This window comes from Hemiscyllium ocellatum, chromosome 24, assembly GCF_020745735.1.
Source record: "Hemiscyllium ocellatum isolate sHemOce1 chromosome 24, sHemOce1.pat.X.cur, whole genome shotgun sequence".
Lineage (NCBI taxonomy): Eukaryota > Metazoa > Chordata > Chondrichthyes > Orectolobiformes > Hemiscylliidae > Hemiscyllium > Hemiscyllium ocellatum.
In genome coordinates, this window is record NC_083424.1 from 43,238,214 (window position 1) to 43,252,949 (window position 14,736).

General features: G+C 40.7%; 1 protein-coding gene and 1 non-coding gene across 2 annotated transcripts in view; both read right to left on the bottom strand.

The window, feature by feature from the left end:
* Positions 1–51: 51 nt before the first annotated feature.
* Positions 52–158, bottom strand: LOC132827487 (U6 spliceosomal RNA). The gene has a single exon (XR_009646010.1). It is a non-coding gene; the product is annotated as a U6 spliceosomal RNA (small nuclear RNA).
* A 6,526-nt stretch (positions 159–6,684) lies between these two features.
* Positions 6,685–14,736, bottom strand: part of LOC132827171 (synergin gamma-like) — a 28,717-nt gene continuing 20,665 nt past the window's right edge. Inside the window, exons 5-7 of the mRNA XM_060843724.1 lie at positions 14,129–14,289; positions 10,180–10,281; positions 6,685–7,388 (exon numbers count right to left, since the gene is read on the bottom strand). Coding sequence (XP_060699707.1) covers positions 7,173–7,388; positions 10,180–10,281; positions 14,129–14,289 — 479 coding nt within the window. The 3' untranslated portion in view covers positions 6,685–7,172. The remainder of the gene's footprint in view (positions 7,389–10,179; positions 10,282–14,128; positions 14,290–14,736) is intronic.

Here is a 14,736-nt window from a genome sequence, read left to right on the forward strand (position 1 = left end):
GTACATCTCTATGACTCTATTTGAGAAATGCAATGTAATTTGGTAAAAATGTAAAATATGGAACGCTTCACGAATTTGCGTGTCATCCTTGCGCAGGGGCCATGCTAATCTTCTCTGTATCGTTCCAATTTTAGTATATGTGCTGCCGAAGCGAGCACATCTAAGGAAAGAAATTGGGTGCCTTATAAATCTGAATAATCCGATACACATTTATGTTGTAGTAATTTTTTTTATTGCATCATATGGAATTAGTGATATGATCAACGATAAACCAGACATCTGTATTTTAACTTTATAAAATTTATTGATGTACTGTACGCGTGTAATAAGAGATTGTCGCGTAGAATTAAGGTTGGTGAATAAATAGACTAAAGCGTATTTTCATTGGCTGGACCTGTCAGCCGTTTTGAGTGGGCGGGTGCATCGCGGAGCCAAACTAGTGGGCGGGGCTTGCTACCTATGTGGGCGGGGGCCAGCGTCACAATCGGACTGATAGGCGTGGGCTGTTGTCGTGGAAACCAAGTAGGCGGGACTTGAGTGGGCAGCTCTACTTTCTCTGTCCCAGGTGACAGAGATTTTGCAGCATATGCATGTTGGTCATCAAATACCTATTCACTCTGATTCAATTTTCCTGCACTTTACCCATAGCCTTATGTGCTTTGGTGTTTATCTAGATAGTGCTTAAACATCTTCAGATGTCCTCCTTCTGCCAGATTTGCAGGCAGAGAGTTCCAGATACCCACTGCCTTTTGAATGAAATAAATATACTTAATCCTGTTTAAATCTTCAGTTCACCTGTAGACTGATCTCCTGCCCACCCGGTTTGTTCTCCCCATTATGAAGTGAAAATTTCTCCCTATTTATCCTGTCTTCCCTCCTCAGACCTTTGTACACTGTAATCAGTTCCCCCTCAGGCTCTAAGGAAAACAGCCCCAGCCTATCTATTCTCTCATCACGGCTGAGTCACGACAATACTGGGGTCACTATAGTTCCCACCGTCAGTGTGAAAAATGTACCAGACAATGAGGCTCTACCTTTCCCAAAGACATATTCGTAGAAGCCCTGCAATCTAAATAGAGATCATTCAGCCCATTGGCTCTGTACCGACCCTCTGAAGTGAATCCCATTTAGAACCATCCCTGTAATCTCGCCTTTGCCATAGTTAATCCACCTAGCCTACAGATGCCTGGAAACCACAGGGCAATTTTAGCATTGCCAGTCCACCTAACGTACACATCTTTGGATTTCAACATCATTACGCTTCCCATTCGCACATTTCTAGTGTATCCTGCACCCACCCAAAAGCTTTGACATCTCACCTCCCTATGCTGTCTAGACTTTAATATTACACATTAGCTGAATCCCAAATAGTGTTATGTAAAGGTTTAGCATAACTTCCTAGCTTCTGTGCTCCAGATCTCTGAAACCAAGTATTTCCTGTATTCTTGATGGACCAAATGGCCTCCTTCTGTTCAATATGACTTTTAAATTGCTTTCCCACATTATCAACAGCTTTTGAAAATTTTCCGACATCTATCCCCATAGCTTTGTACCTGCACCTTTATCAAACTGTACCTTTCATTTGTCCCATCAAAATTCTTTGCTGCTGGATTTTTATGTGATGAATTTCATTTGCTATAAGCCTGCCTGTTTTCTGTCTTTTTCCTCCTGACATCTCTGAATAATGTCCCGTTGGGACTATATTTTAGTTTCATTGTTATCGGTGAACTTTATAGTGTCCTGCATATCCAATCCAAGTAATTGGATTTTTGAAAGGAGCTGTGGTCCTAATACTGATCCCTGGACAATACCACCATATATTTCCTTCACACTGAAAAAGCACTATTCATCATTGCTCTCAATTTGTTATACTATCAACAAAGACACACTCTTTAATTTGAGGTTTGCTCACAAGTTTATTGTGTGGTACTTCATCAACGCCTTTCATAAGTCCACAAGATCAATTGCATTAAACTTATCTATCTTTGCTGATAAGTTCACCGATTGCTTGATAAAATTAGTCAAACGTGTTTTGCCTTTAACAAGTCCATTAGTCCATTAATTTATTAGCTGATATATTTCCAAATGATAATTAATTCCGTTTCCAATTATTCTGTCTACATGTTTTCTCCTACTTCAGTGATTTAGTTGGTAGGTTTAAGCCCTCTCTTTCTGCTGTCTCTCTTCAGTGCTTCTCTCATTTTCTCCCATTGCATTTTCATCCAATGATTTCCTCACATCTCAGCTCTGACCTTACATTCCTCCAGAGTCTTCCATCACTGTCCCTAATAAATGCTATTCCCAATTTTCCTCTTTCCTCTCCATTCCTGTGTTATTCCTATTTTTCCCCAGTTCTCTAACAAGTGATAGATGAGTGAGGTCTGCAGAATATTGAGGTAGTATTCATCTGAGGAAGTAAATGATGGAAACTTTCCTGCTGCTAACATTGAAATGGTTGTATAATTAATGTTTAAAAGTAAAATCTAACAATAAACAAATGACAGTTTTTATTTTTCTGTGAATTTCTTCACTCTGTCCAGAAAAATACCAGGAATCAGCATTAAGACAGAAGAAGTGAATAAAGCATTGGGAAGGATTACATCGTTCCAGCCAAGATTCTGGGAATAATTAAGCACAATTGTGCTTTTATAAAAGGTTATCTGCTGTCAACTGAAGAACTGCATTTCGACATATGAAGGGGTATTTTCAAAGAATACTCCAGTGGTGTGAGGAGGCCACATCTCACTGGATAAGTTATATTTAAGATTGGAGTCATTCCTCAGACAATATCATCACCTAGACTAGATGATGATGGTACTGACGATTTCTCAGGACAATTGACATGATAAACAGCATTTGTTTCTGATTAAATCACTTACCTGTATAGTTCTGAAACCATTTTAAAAAGTTATTAACTACCACTTTTAAGAACTACAGATCCTTACATATGCATACACAGTATACTTAAAGTTTTCAGTCTGCTTGTAGACTATCTTGTATTCCTATGTACTAAAATGATCCAAGCCATTGTCACTCTATTTTCCTACTTTTTCTTTACCCTTTTTGAGCCAGTTGGTCTAGATTTCTGCTGTCTGATTGCAACATAAAAGAAAATGTAGAGTTGAGAAAGGATCAGATTTAAACATGTACAATTCTAACAGGGCTGAACGGATTAGATGCAGAGAGGATTTTTCCCCTGGTTAGAGTCTAGAACTAGCATATAGGAGTTGGGACATCATGTCGTGGCTATGCAGGACATTGGTGAGGCCACTTTTAGAATCTACATTCAATTCTGGTCTCCTGTTATAGGACAGAAGTTGTTAGACTTGAACTTGTGCAGAAAAGATTAACAAGGATGTTTCTAGAATTGGAGGGTTTGAGCTATGGGCAGACACCAAATAGACTGGGGTATTTTTGCCTGTGGCGTCAGAAGCTGAGGGGTGACTTTGTAGAAGTTTATAGAATCATGACAGGCATGGATAGGATGAATAGCCAAGGTCTCCTTCCCATGGGGCATAGGTTTAAGCTGAGAGGATAAAGATTTAAAGGGGGCCCGAGGGATAACCTTTTCTTGCAGAGAATGGTGTGTGTATGGAACAAGCTGCCAGAGAAGGTGGTGGAGGCAACATTTAAATGGCATCTGAATGGGCACATGAATAGAAAGGATTTGGGAATACATTTCCTACTATAAATTTATTTGTTAATAAACTCCGTTTCTAACAATAACTTGCATTTGAATAACACCTTCAATGTCCCAAGGCATTTTACAGGAACCTAATTAAACAAATGACCACTGTGCCAATATAGTGGCGGATAGGTTTAAAAAGTGAATTCCAGAACTTGGGCTCCAGGCAGCTAATTGCACTATTAAGGAAGTTTTCTTTGTATTTGGTTAATATTTATCCTTCTAACTCCAAGGATCAAATTTTCAGGTCCATATATTCTTCGTAAGTTGTGGAACTTGCCATGGGGTGGCATGGTGGCTCAGTGGTTAGCACTGCTGCCTCACAGCACCAGGGTCAATTCCAGCCTCAGGTGACCGTCTGTGTGGAGTTTGCACGTTCTCCCCGTGTCTGCATGCTCTGGTTTCCTCCCATAATCCAAAGATGCTAAATTGCCCATAGTATTAGGTGCATTAGTCAGGGGTAAATATAGGGTAGGGAAATGGGTCTGGGTGGGTTACTCTTTGGACGGGCGGTGTGGACTTGTTGGGCCGAAGGGCCTGTTTCCATACTGAAGAGAATCTAATCTAAACTAGGGATAACAGGCTCAGGATACTGGGTAGGCCATTTAAGATTGAGATGAGGAAACATTTCTTTACTCAGAAGCCAGTCAACATGTGGAATTCTCCAACACAGAAGACTGTGGATGCCGGGTGAAGTAATTGGAATGAAGTTGGCCAGGTGGATCTCATTGACTATGAGATCCCTGATTGGCCCAGATTAATAACACCAAGCAGGGAGTACTGGCAGATAGATTATAGGAGATCCAGAGAGTCTCCTTATTCTAGGGACTAGGTCTAGGCTGGCTGGTTGGTCAGAACCCATTTACCATAGACATGTAAATAAAAGGGAGACTTGTTGATGGGATAGTAGCTTCTGTGCAGTTATTTCACCCAATTCACAGAGTATAATCAAGAAAGGGATTGATAATTTTAGATATTGAAGGCAAATAGAGAGAAAGTGAGAATGTGGCACTGAGACAGAGGATCAGCCATGATTATTTTGAATGGCAGAGCAATCTTAAAGGTCTACTGCCCTACACTTGCTCCTAGTTACGAAGTTGCTAATGGTTGCTGGTAACTGGATGAATTTTGATTAAGTATACTGAGCAATGAAGCCATCTATCTGGTATACCCATGTTGATTGGCAAATGTGATTCTCTACATGCAAGAAGTCCCCATACCCACCCTCTGTGCTCACTTCTGTCATTTTAGCTGCGAGATTGAATTGAGATCCTTTATGTCTACTTAGCTAGGTATATTAAAAAAATCCCATGGCATTATATGAAGAGAAGGGAATCCTCCTAAGGCCATGTGTAAAATTAACTGTTTTGAAAATCTGAATGAGCATGCACAAATCTCTCTGCTGTGAAAATGACTGTGACAGTGACTACTCTTTGAAACTAATTCACTGGCTGTGAAGGACATTACGGACTTTATTTTCTCTTGGCTGTGAAATACTATCCAAAACACTTGTGTTCTTGAGCCATCTGCCAGAATTTTCATCATAAAATTAGGGTTTGTGCTGTGTCCCTGTTTACTTATGAAAAAGATGTACTCCACATCTGTATCAGGCAGCAGCACATTCTTTCCAGCAGTTTAATCTACTTACCTGCTTAAATAGCATTATTGTAAATGCTTTTGAATTAGTCTCAAATTTCATGGTAATGTAGATATTTAGTAATATGTAGTATTTTTTTTTTAAAAAGCAGCAGCCTGTTTGATGCACTGTTTATCTGCCACACTTTCTCTTCAAAGTTTCAAGACTAAGACACTAAACAATTTAAGTAAGGTCTTCAAGGGGTATCAGTGAATGGCAGAAAAGGCTGAAAGGTCTACTTCTATTCTTCTGCTAAATATAAGCTAATAAATTTTCAGATTCTTTGTTAATCAGCCACACTATTTCTGCTCAAATCTCGAGAAATGCTTGTCAATTGTGTGTTCAAATTGCATGATTAAAAACTACTTGGAGTGTCAAATGACAAAAAAAAGCCTAATTATTTTAAGCAGAACTCAGATTTGATTCTATTACCTCAGTTTTGTATATTTCCTGACAAATGTCTTCAGTCACGGTGGCACAGTGGTTAGCACTGCTGCCTCACAGCGCCTGTAGACCTGGGTTCAATTCCCGACTCAGGCGACTGACTGTGTGGAGTTTGCACGTTCTCCCCGTGTCTGCGTGGGTTTCCTCCGGGTGCTCCGGTTTCCTCCCACAGTCACAAAGATGTGCGGGTCAGGTGAATTGGCCATGCTAAATTGCCCGTAGTGTTAGGTAAGGAGTAAATGTAGGGGTATGGGTGGGTTGCGCTTCGGCGGGTCGGTGTGGACTTGTTGGGCCGAAGGGCCTGTTTCCACACTGTAAGTCTAATCTAATCTAAAGTCACCGGGCCGCACTCGGTTCAAGGAAAGTGACCGAGTTCCTGTGTCCCATTCAGAAGTGGAAAAAAAAGCCAGTGATTCACTTTCAAAGGGTTACATGCGCAAGGTTGATGCAGGAATTGGAACAGAAAAGGAATCCCATTAATAGGAGAGCGGAGTTACCCACTATCAAACTGGTCTAACACATTAATTCAATTTCTAAACTACAGTCACTCACACATACGTTGTTTAAAAGGAAGCCAACGGGGACAATTTTTTCAACATGGTTTTCATGGATATTTGTTGCGTCTTCCCGGAGTTATGGCTGTGCCATCAAGAGATTAGATCCTGGCTCAGTGGTCAGCACTGCTGCCTTACAACACCAGGGATCTGGGTTTGATTCCACCTTCACACGATTGTCTGTGTGGAGTTTGCACATTCTCCCTGTGTCTACGTGGGTTTCCTCCTGCAGTCTGAAGATGTGCAGATTAGGTGGATAGGCCATGGGAAATGCAGAGTTAGAGATGGGGTGGGATACTCTTTTGAGGGTCTGTGTCGACTCAATGGGCCAAATGGCCTGCTTCTACACTACAGGAATTCTACGATTGTTTTTGTTTTTTCATAGAAATTTTAACGTTTTACTGACAGAAAAGCCTCTTAAAGGATCATTTGTCAAATACTTAGTATCTATAAACCATGTTACATTACTTTTGACACATAACACAAGGTGACTTTGGCTCAGGTGATTAGCACTGCTGTCTCACCTTGATTCCCACCTTGGGCGACTGTCCATGTGGAGTTTGCACATTCTCCCTGTGTCTGCGTGGATTTCATCCGGGTGCTCTGGTTTCCTCCCACAATCCAAAGATGTGCAGGCTAGGCGAATTGGCTATGCTAAATTGCCCATAGTGCTAGGTGCATTCGTCAGGGGTAAATGTAGGGTAGGGGAATGAGTCTGGGTGGGCTACTCTTCAGAGGGTCGGTATGGACTTGTCAGGCCGAAGGGCCTGTTTCCATACTGTAGGAAACCTAATCTAAAAACCATCCACTCTAAAAAGAATTCACTGATTCTGAGAATAAATACATTTCACACTCATTGAATTATAGGAGGGGTAAAGTCTTTAGGATTTGTGTCCAAGCAGTTTTGGCCAAGAACTGAGAGCTCTTCCAAGTTCAAGTCTTCAGAATTTTGCTTCGGTGTAATCAGACCGGGTAAGTTTGGGTCCACACAGTGTAGCCAAAAGTTTGCACAACTTGCATGATAATGGCAACCATTATGCAAAACTGAATGTTCCGTATCACTGAAATCCTGTAAAAATGAGAATGTGGATTAGGAGTTGAGGATGTTTGAGACCCAACTACACAGTAGGAGCATTCAGCACATGCAGATGATTTGTTTTTATTAATTTGGACCAATTGTGGTGGCCAGGAGTCATCAGTATGACAATAACTCTGATTAGCTCTTGGGCAGGTGGATAGTTAGTGTGTGGACAATACAGGGAGAGAAGGTCTCCAGGCTGCATGAGACAGCATCACTTTTTCCCCTCTCTCCACAGTGAAGTAACCAAAACTAGAAGGTAGTTTGCTCTTCTCTTCCACCATTTGCTATATGGTACTGCCAGTCACCAGTGGGCAGCACAATGGCTAGCAATGCTGCCTCGCAGCGCTAGGGAACCAGGTTCAATTCCACCCTCAGATGACTGTCTGTGTGGGGTTTGCACACTTTCTCTGCATTTGCATGGATTTCCTCCAGGTGCTCTGGTTCCTATAACAGTCAAAAGATTGGCCATGGGAAATGCAAGCTGACAGAGAGGGGGTGTGTCTGAGTGGGATGCACTGAGGAGGATTGATATGGGCCAAATGGTCTGCTTCCACACTGTGAAGGGTTCTATGATTAATCAGTGACTAAAAGACTGAACAATTCATATACTAATTACCCCATGTCTCCATCAAAGAACTGAAATCAGGGGGGCTCCGAAGTCACAGAAGGAACATCTCATCAAAGCCTGCAGACTTGGTATTATTGAACTGTTTCCCCCAATATGTTGTTCTTCTACCCATATCATCCATGTCTGTTTGGTGTGTCTGTCTGTATGTGTGCAAAAGGGTTTAACAAGGGGCTAGAGTTTCAGCTAGTTGGGATACATGTTGATAATTCATATTTTTGTCTGCTCCTAGTTAAAACTGATTTGTTGCAATAAACAATAGTGCATGTTATGTAGCAAACCTGGTTGGTTTTTAAGAGACCATCAAGCATGCAAATTGGGGGCTTTGAGTAATTTGTTTAGATCATTAATTTTTGAGACAACCCCAAGAGTTGTGGGGCTGGAATATCAAAGCAATTCCCTGAAGTGTACAGCAAGATAGGCCTGAGGATTGGCAACGTTTTAGAAATCAACAAACGGCTATCAAAGAGAGTTTCTAAAAAGGTGAAAAGTATAATATGAAAGTGGGCTAGTGAGGACTGCGGGATCCTTTACAAATATATTTTTAAAAATCGGCTAAAGTAAACATTGGTCCCTTTGAAGCAGAGACAAGAGAAATTAGCATGGGAATGAAGAAATGGCAGAGATTTTGAACAAGTATTTCGTCTATCTTCACAAAGAGAACACCAATAAGAATGAAGGAACAAAAGTCATTAATATCAGCAGAGACAAAGGATTGGAGTAACAAAGTTCTAAATGCCAACCACTACCCAGGACTTAATGACCTACACCCTAAGGTTCTGAAGATGTTGCTGTAGAGATAGTGGTTCTGAATTTATAAATTACTTAGGTTATAGAGGATTTCAAATTTGAAAATGTAACACCCCAATTCAAGAAATTATGATAAGAAAATGTGGAACTATTCGTCAAATAGCATGACATCAGTCATCAGAAAGATGCTAGAGTCTATTATTAAAGAGGTCTTAACAATGCACTTAACATCAATGTGATTAGACAAAAATCAACAGAGTTTTATAAGGGGAAGTTATTACTTCTTTGGGATTCAAAGGCATGGGTGAATTGAGGAGGACAAGTAGATGTAGTGTACTTGAATTTAAAAAGACATTCAACAAAAGGTGCCACACTGAAGATTAATATGCATGCAAGGTGCTTGTGAAATTGAAGTTAATATATTGGCATGGATAGATAATTTGTGATTGGACAAGTTGGAGACTGGGCATTTTCAAGATGGCAGATGAGACCACCAATACAGTGCCATAACAATTAGCACCGTTGCCTCTGCCAGTTACTATCTGTAATAATGACTCAGATTATGAGAAACAGTAATGCATTTAGATCTGCTGATAGTACAGAGACAGATGAGGACAGAGAAGCTGCAAAATGAAATAGTTTAAGCAAGCAGGTAATGGGAAATAAATGGGGCATAATGTAGCAAAGTGAGAAATTATTCATTTTTGTAACAGCATAAAAATTGAACATTTTTAAAAAGACATTAGACTTGTGATTCTTGGTTGTTCACGGCTATTCATGTAAGTCCAACTTTAGGAGAACAAAGAACACATTGGCCTTTATTGGGAGAGGATTGGAGTGCAGTACAGGAATAAGGAAGTCTTATTTTAATTGTATGGAACTTTGAGACCACCCCGATGTAGTGATCAAAATTGTAAATTGAAGGAAGGATTGCATAGTGATGGGAGTTTCTTAGATTGGTCTCTGGATGAGCAGCTGGAGTAAACTGGGCCTACATGCTTTGGCATAGGGAAGAATGAGAAGTGACCTTGGTTGAAATACAGGAGTTTCTGAAGGGGCTTCCTGAGGTGGACACAGAGGTTGCCTATCTAAGCTGGGGAATCTAGAACACGAGGACACAGTCTCAGAATCAGGTCTAGTCACGTAGGACGAAGTAGTGGTGAACTTTCTTCACTAGGATTGTATCTGTGCACCACAGAAGGCTGTGGCTGCTACCTCAAAGAATAAAGTCAAGACAGAGTGATGGAATTTGATCTCTCAGGAAACTGAGGCATATGGAGAGCAGGCAGGAGGAGATTAGCCATGATCATGGTGAATGACAGAGCAGGCATGAGGTGCTAAATGACCTATTCGCATTTATATTCCTAATGTTGCTAAAATGTATGTTAAAAATAATAGACTTACATTAGGCTTATTCAGTGTTCTGAGCAGACATACTCCACAGATTTCATTTTGTGCATTTTCTGAAGCAGTTAGAGCTGAAAAGTCTAGTGTAGATTCAGCAGGCTGCAGAATATCAAAATAAATTTTAAAATTCCTGTAAGCTAGAGAAACATTGCATGCATGCATTTCAACTAAACGAGGATGCATCTTGGCTGGTTATTTGTGATAGAGAGGGGTTGTAATTTAGTGTGCTAGAACACAAAACAAACCTAAACTAATACACTTTCCACAAACAAGTTTCTTCAATAAAAACTGTCTCAATGGAGTTCTGCTAAGTGCCACTAGATGGCAGGCTCCACAAACTCTTGAAATATGACAGATGCAGACAATGCCTGATGAAGGGGGGGGCATCCTCTGACCTGCTCACTTTGAATTTATAACCAAAACTGCTGACCTAATCTTGTAAAGGGCCCATATGCCACAGCCATGTACGCTTTAGTGTCAGGAAGAATCATGATTAACCCCAATCTATATCTGTTCTCACAAAGTACTCCCACTTGTAAGTGGACAAATATTTGCATACAAAAATCCGAATATGTATTTACAGCAAAGTGATTTTCATTGACTAAATCACCATTTGCTGCACAACACCATGCGTCAGACTCTTGTTTCTCTTGGTCAGGTTTTTCAGAGGTTGTTCTGCAAATGTTTGATGGGGATGTACAGAAGCAAGTCTTACGCAGATTTGCTCCTCAAAGTATTTGTTAACCCAAAGGTGCAGCCAAATATGTTGGGCATCAGGCTGCAGACAGGACAACCTATCTGGGTCAAAAGTGTTCTTTAAGTAAGTCTTCACCTGATCTGACCTACATGTAACTTCAGACCCTCAACTCTCAAGGAGAAATAATGATGGACAAGATGATGTCCTCATCTGACGAATGCATTGAAATTGCTGGATCAGCAGGGATTTAATGAGCGCTGGATTTTCAATTTACTGATTGCCTCATGACGTAAATCTCAAGGAACAATTTGACTCTGTAGTTTGCCTTGCAGTGCTGTTACTTCACCCCTGACCACGCACAGTTTGCTACTTGGGAGACAAAAAGTCCTGTGTTCTACAAAAAGATACAAAGCTGTTTACTCATCCTGTGACGCACAGAATATATTTTTTTTTCTTTTTTGGAATCCTGACGTGCACATTCAATCTGACAAGACTGCTCAAGTGGAAACAAAAGCTATCCCATAATTCAGGCACTGCCCACGGTTGAAAACTATAGGAGAGTCGATGGGATATATCAAGCTCTGGTGATCCAATCTCAGGTGCTAAAGGCCTAGCGATTACAGAGGCAACCAAGGCTCATTGCAATCTACAGATTAGGTCCTCGTGATCTGAAGGAACCAAAAATATTGCGTCGCCAGTTTCAGGAAGTTGAGAGAATAGTTTAAATAGGACTTAGTATCAAGTCTGTTTTGAGATTTTAGAAGCATTAAAGTTAATTCATATTATTTACATTTTGTCTGCATTTAAGGCAAGTTGTAGCAAACAGAACAAGGACAATTCAGTTTCCATTTACAGTCACATTTACAGTCACATTTACAGTCACATTTACAGTCACATTTACAGTCACATTTACAGTCACATTTAACCTGTGCATTTGGAAAGGCGAGAACTGATTAGGGATAGTCAACGTGGCTTTGTGTGTGGGAAATCATGTCTCACTAACTTGATTGAGTTTTTTTGAATAGATGACAAACAAGATTGAAGGCAGAGAGCAGTAGGTGCTCTCTATGTGGAGAAAGTGAGGACTGCAGATGCTGGAGATCAGAGTTGAGAGTGTGGTGCTGGAAAAGTACAGCAGGTCAGGCAGCATCCGAGAGGCAGGAGAGTTGACATTTCGGGCAAACAGGAATGAGGGTGTGAGCCGAGGGGGGTGGTGAGATGAGTGGGAGCTCCCACTCTTACTTCAACACCTGATAACTCCACAACAAACACCGAAGGTACTGGAGAAGCTCAGCAGGTCTGGCAGCATCTGTGTAGAGTGAAACAAAGTTAGCGATCGGAGTTCAGTATGATGGTGCTGAAGACAACTCATCAAACCAAGCGTGCTCCTGCTCTTACAAAGATATACAGGCAAAAAAATAAAAAAAGGACAAAAATGTATATTGCAGGTTTAGCCAGTCCAACGTCACTACCAGAGTCTATTGAAGTTGCTTCCTTGGTTTCTTCATTTTCCTATTTATATTACTTTGTTTGGAGCTGTTGCACTACTGTGCTATAAAGAATACATTATCCTGCCTCCAGCAAAATTGGATGTCAGGCTTAAGACATACCCAAGTGCAAGACTAATTTGAGAATGCAAGTTCTCTGCATCAAGGCAGATCTGACTTAGAGCAGTACAACTTCTACCACAGGTATGACAAGGAGGCAGGTGAGGTAGACAATCAACTATGATCTAAGTGAATGGTGGAGGACACTGAAATGGGCTGGATGGTTTACACAAGCTCCTGTATTACAATGTCATCATGTACCTTCCTTGGCCATTGGGGGAGGCAATAGCATATTGCTAATTTCACTGGACTGATAATCCACAGCAAAAACAAACTGCTGGAAAAACTCAGCAGGTCTGGCAGCATCTGTGAACAGAAAGCAGAATTAACCTTTATAGTGCAGTGACCCTTCTTTGGAATGTTCCAATAAATGGGCCCAAAATGTTGCAGTGAAAGCAACTTAACATCTACAGAGTTATTTCAGCAATTTCAGATTTCCAGGATCCTGCAGTTCTTTGTTTTATTTTACTGGTAATCCAGAGCCTCAAGCTAACACTCAGGAGGGAGTGGGGCTCAGGGTCGAATCCCACCACCATTTGAGTTCAAGGCAGCATGGTGGCTCAGTGGTTAGCACAGTTGCCTCATAGCACCTGGGTTCGATTCCCGCCGGGGGTGACTGTCTGTGTAGAGTTTGCACGTTCTGCCCGTGTCTGTGTGGGTTTCTGCCCACAATCACAAAGATGTGCAGCTTAGGGGAATTGGCCATGCTGAATTGCCCATAGTGTTCAGGGATGCATAGGTTAAGTGCATTAGTCAGGGGTAAATGTTGGGTAATGGGTCTGAGTGGGCTACTCTCTGGAGGATTGGTGGAGACTTGTTGGGCCAAATAGCCTGTTTCCACACTGTAAGGATTGTATTCTAAAAATCTGGAATTAAAAGTAACTGTCAATTATCATAACAATAACCCATTTAGTGAGAAATGTGCAATTCTTACATGGTCCAGCCTATGTACGACTCTAGATCAGAAATAAGGTATAGGTCCTCTGAAATGACCTAACAAGTCAGTCAGTCAGTCAGTCAGCTCAAGAGAACCAAGGATGGGTAATACATTTCTGGCTTAGTCAGTGATTGGACAATTTTCTTTAAAAGTGACCTACTACAGGACTTGAACATGAAGTTTCTGGTTCAAAAGGATGGACACAGTCCTGCCCCAAGTCTTCCAAGAGTCAAGTCATCAATAATTCAACCACTGTGGGCCTGACATAGGCAGTAGTACAAACAACGACATTGGAAAATGAAAAGTTTCTTGTTTCATTTACACATCAGTAAACTGCTTTCATTTGCAACATGATATTCATCTGTGGAATGATGCACAACCAAAGTATGTAACTTTTCTATTTTAGAAATTTTTTGTTTTACAATGCATGTTTTAAATTTCCAACTTAATTTACTCCTCTTGTTGGAATTGGGACATCTGCATTTTAGAAGCCTGCTTATTCTAAAATGTGGAGGACTCACAGTTAAATATCAGGCTCTAGATCACCAAAAATGTAAGAAATGCTTCTGGAATGAGATCATTTGCTTATCAATGTCCTTGAAAATTTAAATGGAGTAAATAAAAAGCAAAGCAGTGTCATATGAACACTTGAAACATCTTTCAAGAATGTGACATGCAGTAATTTCTAGTCTTAAATATACTTACCATCATTCGTAACACAGAAGGGTTAAATGATACGAAGGCCTGCACATTGTTCCAGATTATCTCAATGTCCCTCAGACTCTTCTGCAGTGTTTCAGTGCTAATACTTAGAGATTTCATTCCACTTTCCACTCTCTTCGCCACTCTGTACACCTCAGTAATGCCTGGGAATTTAAAATAAAAGCGAATAGTATGATCATGCTCTGGGTGGACAAGCATCATTTGTACATCCTGTGGGAACGTCTATGAAAAACATCAGCGATTCTTTTGTATGATCTGTCAAGTTGTCATCTCGAATACTTGTCTCAAGACATCTAAGTTTCAGTATAATTTTCCTCAAATGTTAATATCTGCCCTGGGTATCTACAGAAAGGCAAGCTGTTCAATTCAAATGATCAACATATGGATCTGGATTTTCCCGTAGAGCTGGAAAGCATGATTTGCATACTTTTGCATCTTCACAAACAACTGCAAGATTTTACCCACGTTAGACTTCACCTCATTGGCACCTTTGTGTAATTAATAAGGCTCAAGTTATCAAAGGGTACAATACACGGTTTTGGGGATGGAAAGTTTTCATTTGAACATATCACTTGGATTTTGTCAAGCAT